The sequence below is a fragment of the Microtus ochrogaster genome, unplaced genomic scaffold (assembly GCF_000317375.1).
Source record: "Microtus ochrogaster isolate Prairie Vole_2 unplaced genomic scaffold, MicOch1.0 UNK82, whole genome shotgun sequence".
Classification (NCBI taxonomy): domain Eukaryota; kingdom Metazoa; phylum Chordata; class Mammalia; order Rodentia; family Cricetidae; genus Microtus; species Microtus ochrogaster.
The window spans coordinates 550,358-557,076 of NW_004949180.1; the positions used below are offsets into that span (position 1 = coordinate 550,358).

Consider the following 6,719-nt stretch of genomic DNA (forward strand, 5'->3'; position numbering starts at 1 on the left):
CCCTGGCTTCCAAATGCACCTATACTCGCATATATAGACTTACATGCAGACATATATACCTACACATGATTAAAAATAATACAAATAAACTTTAAAGAATGCTGATCAAGACACTCTTCTACATCTCAGGCTGGCCTCAAACTCAGTAGTTAAGGATAACCTTGAACTTCTGGTCCTCCTGCCTCCATCTCCCGAGTATCACAATTATAGACGTGGGCACCATGCCCAGTTCATACCATGCTGAGGATCGAGCCAATGCAGGGCTTTATGTATCCTACACATAGATGATTCTACCATCTGGGCTACAACCCCAGCCCTCCTAGGCGGCAGTCCATCGACTCTTGCTCTGGGACTTCTGACTGGCCTTCTGGCACGTGGTTTGAGCAAACTCTCTGACTCCATAATAACCCAGATTGCCCACTGAGTCGCCATGTTCCCAGCACGCTTGGCACATAGGAGACACACACTTACCAGTGACACGGGGGTGGAGGAGTCCGTGAAGGAATGAATGCATGACTATGGGCCAGGCGAAGAGCAGATGAGAGGAGAGGCACTCCAGGTCCACTAGCCCAGAAGAGGACAGAGCCTGACCCCAAAGGCCAAGAGAGGTGGTGCAGGGCAGGGAAAAAGCTAAGGCTTTGGGCCATGCACAATGGTTTCCTCAGAGGCCCTGCTGAAGTGGTGTGATGATTACAGAAAACTGTATCCTATAAGGAGTTGCAGTTATTCCAGGGAACAGGTCTGGACATGCCTCCACCCTGCACTGCCACCTGATCCTGAACCCAAGAAGAGATGCCCTTCTGGGTACCAGGATAGCTGCTTCAGCAACTGCCCTGCAGTAACTCCCACGGTCTTTTCCCTCTTGTGGGTTTCCTCTGTTCAGCTTTGGTCTAGATGAATCTGTCAAGGTAGAAATCCTCGCTGTGGGTTGACAGGCCATGGCTGCCTCTGGCCTGGTGACAACCAGAGGCCCTGGCCAAGTCCTTCTAATGCCTGGCCCTCTGCTAAGGGGGTGGAGGGTCAGAAGTCAGGGCCTGACTGCCTGTGAGTGAGGGCGCCTGCCTCAGTGCCCCGGGCATGTCCACAGGGCCCTCTTGGCACAGCTCTTGAGAGAGAGAGAGAGAGAGAGGTGCGGCGGGGGGGGGGGGGAGGTAATGCCTTTGAGAACTTTTAATAACTGCAGTGGGCAGCTCCTCAGATTCTTGGCCAGATCCCAGCTCCGAGAAGAAGCCAGCTGTGTGGCTGGAGCTGAGCCCTGGAGTCCGCACTGGGTCAGGGATCACTCAGTTCTCTGCAGGGTGGGACTCGCTCAACTTGTGGGTGATGGCAAAGACAGCCCTTCTCCCCTTTTAACCCTCCCCTAGAACTTTTGTATGAATTGAAAGGGGCTCCTGGAAACAAAAGGATTGATAAGAAATACAGGGTCTTAGTAAATGGGAGGATTTTTGGTTTTTATTTACTTACTTTCAGAAGCATTTTGTTTTTGTGGTGCTGGACCCAAGGCTTTGTGCATATACTTGGCAAGTACCCTATCAAAGGCACATTGGGGACCCTTTTGTAAATGTTATTGAGTTAGGGTCTCACTAAGTTACTCAGGCTGGCTCGAACTTGCAATCCTCCTGCTTCAGCCTCCCCGAGAGTGGGGTTACAGTGACTAATGCCCAGCTTTTGCCGCATTTCTTTTTCTGCCCCAAACATCTGGAACACCCATCCCCTTCTGTGATGAGGCTCTTTGCCAGAGAGGAGGAGCAGGCAGGAGCCAGACAGGCATCAGAGGACCATGTGTGCAGAGGCAGGTCAAGTTCAGAGGTTCCTTGATACCCATAGTTTGCAAGGGGTGGGGCTGGACCTGGCAGAGGTGCTGTGTGCAGGGGTCTGTGCCTCATTCCGCTTGCCTGCTAGTGTTTTAGATGGTCAATATTGACCCTTCATTTGCATATGCCAGAGTTGAGAGGCCTGGTGTAAGGCGAGTGGGTGGAAGGGGTTTCTTGGTCTGTTGCTTTGATAAAATACCCTGATAAAAACAATTTACGAGCATATGTTGATTCCTGGTTCTGGGTTACAACCCATCATAGTGAGCAAGTCACAGCGGCAGGAACCTGAGGCAGCTGGTCACATTGCTTCTGCAGTCACAGTGGCAGGAACCTGAGGCAGCTGGTCACATTGCTTCTGCAGTCACAGCGGCAGGAACCTGAGGCAGCTGGTCACATTGCTTCTGCAGTCACAGCAGCAGGAACCTGAGGCAGCTGGTCACATTGCTTCTGCAGTCAAGAAGCAGAGCGGTGACTGCGTAGGCTCAGTCCACCTTGTCCTCTCTTTACATAGTCGAGGATCCCAGCTTAGGGAATGGCACTGCCTACAAGGGGTACATCTTCCCACCTCATTTACCTGATAGAGATACCCTCTCACAGGCATGCCCAGGGGCCGTCCCCCGCGTTATTATCATCAAACTGACAGTTCAGATGAACATCACAAGACCTAAGCCTCCAAGGCGTTCACACAGTTCCCAAGCCTCCTGGGAGCTGTTTATGAATGAACTTTGTTAGGCTTTTGTGAGGTGGGAAGTCCTAGCAGTTAAGCTTTTCTCATCCTGCATAAAAAACACCTAGGAAGTTGTTAATATTTAGATTCCTAAAACACAACGGCAACACACACACACACACACACACACACACACACACACACACACACACACTCCAATTCTCCCTAACCCGGACAGTGCAAAGCTTCAGACTGCATTTATGTAACAAGCTCTGAGGTGATTGTGAACCTGCTGCCAGTACCACACTGGGAGGGCTGGTGTGAAGGGAGGGTTATGCTGTGGTACACGAATCTTCTTGAGGACATGGTCCACACCATCTGGTATTCTCTGGAAGGCTAAGGCCTCCTCTCCTGAGCCTCCACATAGGTTCCAGTGGTAAGCAAGTCCCATTCGCTCTTGAAGTGACCGCTCTACGGTTATTTTTCAGGTTCATGCCTCCTGATGACCCCCTGGGCCGCCGTGGACCAACCCTGAGCAATTTCCTAAGCAAGAAGCCAAGGCCCCCAGAGCCATCCTGGCAGCACTGTCCCTATGGTGGGTAGCAGCCAGGCGTTGTGTGTTTGTCTTGGAATTGGTACAGATTGCATAGGGGTACAGTGGGAAGCCCTAGCCTGGAGGACAGCAACTTGGGTTCCTGCCCAAGCAAACTCTGCCCTCAACCAGTTACCCGCCCCTGGTGAGAGCCTAGCATTTCTGGACTGCAGCTTGCCAACAGCTCTAAGGATGAACGGATAGCCATGAAGGCTGGAGGTAGAGCCACACTTGCCATGGGAGGGGCAGACCATGCATGCCCCAGCTCTTGTTCTCAGCCCTTCCCTGCATCCCTGGTAAATGTTTTCATCCTGCCCCCTCTACCTGCCCCCTCCACCTCCAGCCTCACCAACTTGGTCCATGCTATCGATCCAGAGTTAAGGGTTTCATCCTAGCGGTCTACCTACTTCTTTGATTAACTTGCTTTGTTAAGTTATTTTAATGCTCCTGGCCTTTGTGCTTAAAGAAGTTCATTAAGACATGGGTGACATTCTAAATCACTTCTCGTTAGAATTAACGTAACTATCCTTCCAGGCTGGCCCAAATTGTTGAGGTTCACTCTGAAGTGTTGGGTTTTAAATGGTCAATTATTTGGTCGTTTGTTCACCCCGGTTAGAACAGGTATAGAGGGAAGGCAATGGTTAGGCAGGGTTGGATGCGGCCATTAGTGGAAACAGGCATTGCTGGAGACGTGATCTTGTACCATCAGCATCTCTACTGCGGGCTCCATCCCGAAGGTCAGCCTTGTCTCTGGGGCAGAGGGGACTAAGGGTGACCAGACTCTTTTGGCTTCAGACTCTGCTTAAAGGAAGTGCCTGGATGGAGACTTACTCTGCTGGCCTTGGGGGTTCTGGAGCTCTGAGCATGCTCTCCTATCCATCCTAGAACCCTTGCCACCTGGGTCACCTTCCAAATCTGTGGAGCGGAAGGCAGGGGAGGCAGCGGCCCGGGAAAGGGTATTTGGCCAGGTATTGGAAGCCTCTGCTCATCCCAGGTCTCATCCCGCGCCCTCTCCACCCTGTACCACTTCTAGGCAAGAAATGCACCTATGGGGTCAAGTGCAGATTCTACCACCCCGAGAGGCCACACCGTGCACAGCTGCCGGTGGCCGACGAACTCCGCGCCAAGACGCGGACTTGGCCGGGCGGTGGCGCCGAGGAGCAGCGGCCACCGAGCGTCCGGAGCAGCCCCGCTGCAGCCAGGCCGCTTCTCCGGGAGCCCAGTGCACACAGCCTCCCACCGCCACCGCAGCCCGCGACCCTGGCCTCCCTGAGCCGGAGCCTTTCGCGGCTGACCTTCAGCGAAACCCCGACTAGCGGCGGGGTCGCGTCCAAGACGCTTGAGCCCGACTGGATGCCCACGTCCTGGGCCTTGACAACTCCTCGCGCAGGCAGCGCTGCCACACCAAGGTCGCCGGGTCTGCGAAGCCTCCGGACTCCGAACAGCGCGCTCTCCTCGGGTGATTCTGGGTCCCCAAACTGCCCTCAGGTCCAACCGCCAGATCGACGCCTCCTTTCCAGGGACATGCACAGTGATTTGCCTCCCCAGCGCAGACCTCTGGAAGATCCATGGACCCTCTTGCCCAGCTCCTACCTTTATCTGGGTCACTCGGCCTGGGCCGAGTCTGCTTGGGGTGAGGACACCTTTAGAGAACCTTCGGGATCAGCGCAGCCAGCAGTCAATGGTGGGGGAGCACGCACTGCTTTCTGCAGTGTCTTCCCAGCTGATCAAGAGGACCGGGGGATGGCCTCGGATTCTGCCCTCTCCAATCTGGCTCTGCTCACCCTCCGGCAGAGATCTCAAGGGCCTGGTGAGCGGTTGGCGGACCCTTAAGGGACAGGTTCAGAACACTGCAAAGAGTCTTGACTTGCAACTTGAATTGTGGGATACAAGACGGTTGCCAACCTGGATCTAAGTCACTGTTTTTGGACCCTGTCAGCAGGAGACTTCCTTCTCATCCTCGGTGGTGGATACCCATGGGGAACTCAGTGTTGCTCCCAGGGCCTGCTGAGTGGACAGACGATTTCTGATATGTTCAGAACACATCTGTGTCTGGCTCTGAGTGCCAACCACAAAATGTGTCAGTGGGCCATCACCGCAAATCAAAAAGGAAGCCCAAGTAATTGAAATGAGTTTGATCCAAACTCTTGCTGTGTAAGAGTGTGTGTTTCTGTGTGTGTGTGTGTGTGTGTGTGTGTTTAAGACTCTAGGAATCCATGAGAATGTGGGTCCTGGTTGAAAGTTTGAAAAAGACTCATAGACAATCTTTACTTTTGTGGTATCAAATAATGTTTTAAAATGTATTCATGTGACATGGGAAGGAAGGGGTTGATGCCTGGGGTTTTCATGCCACCATTGCTAAGCTCACTTAGCAATGTACAGAACCCAGGCTTCTGTACATTTTTACTGTGGGGGCTGTGAGGTGTTGTGAGTGTCCCAACAGTACTTGACTCTAAGGGTCTTCTCACCCGTCCTTTGCGCCATTTGTACATGCAATAACACACACACACACACACACACACACACACACACACACACACACACAGCCTTGCTCAAGAATCAGCCTGTTTCGTTTGCTTGTTTTTCAAGATAGGGTTTCTCTGCATAGCCCTGGTTGTCTTAGAACTCGCTTTGTCTATCAGGCCCACCTGCCTCTGCCTCCTGAGTGCTGGGAACAAAGGCGTGTGCTACCGCACACTGCTTGTTTTTTTGTTTTTTTTTTTAATCAGCCTTCCCTTGTGGTGAATCTACAAAAGCAAACTTGTAAATCATACATTTTGGAATTAAGAGTTCAGTCTGCCTGCCACTCCAACAACACAACAGCCTCCAGCAGGGGTGGCATAGAGTTGGGTTCTGGTGGAGGTTATCGTAACTTTTATTTGGCTGCGTCTTCTAGACAACTTTGGCTCTGGGTTTGGGGGAGAAGAAACTCATCCATTTGCAGGGGACACGAGAGGAGACAGCGATGCGGAGCATGGACCCAGCATTCTTAGGGATCCTGGCATCTCTAGGCAGCACCCACATATTCCGGTTACAGGGTAGCCTGCCAGGTTGTTCATGCTATTTCAGCTTGCCAGGGAGATTAGGAAGAGCCTGCCAATGGAATCTGTCTGACAACGCTTCCGAGTCCCTGCGGTATGGTCGGTGCATTGGGGAATCGCCACTTTTTAAAGAGGTCGCCTTGTTGTTGGCACAGCAAAGATACGCCTCAGGGAGAATGCTGTTGCGGGGTTTATGGTAAACACGACTCCTTGGTACCAGGGCAGCCATGTGGCTTCCTGCAAATTCTCCCTCTATTGGAACCACATTCTTAGCATGGCTTCTTGTAGATCTGTTCCTCGCCCCTTTTCAAAGCTGACACTGCTCTCAAGTGATACTTTTGATTTTTGAGGCCCCTGTCCTGAAGAGGGTCTACTCTTTCTAGGTCATCTAGACTTTTTCTCTCTCTCTGTGTGTGTGTGTGTGCGTGTGTGTGCGCGCGCGTGCGCGCACGCATGTGTTTCCTTTCCACAAGACAGGCTCACCAGTGTTAGAGCCGCTGTTCGTTTCCCGGGCCCTGTTTCCTGCAAAGTTACAGTTGGAAATATTTACCTGCTTCCTCTGAGGACAGCTTCTGAGTTTTAGTAGGCTGTAAAGCTATTTTGTT

General features: G+C 52.2%; 1 protein-coding gene across 1 annotated transcript in view; it reads left to right on the top strand.

The window, feature by feature from the left end:
* Zc3h12d (zinc finger CCCH-type containing 12D) overlaps window positions 1–5,631 on the top strand; it is a 29,861-nt gene extending 24,230 nt beyond the window's left edge. Inside the window, exons 4-5 of the mRNA XM_005370641.2 lie at window positions 2,970–3,076; window positions 4,107–5,631. Of these exons, the coding sequence (XP_005370698.1) occupies window positions 2,970–3,076; window positions 4,107–4,906 (907 nt within the window). The 3' untranslated portion in view covers window positions 4,907–5,631. The remainder of the gene's footprint in view (window positions 1–2,969; window positions 3,077–4,106) is intronic.
* The last annotated feature ends 1,088 nt before the right edge of the window (window positions 5,632–6,719 follow it).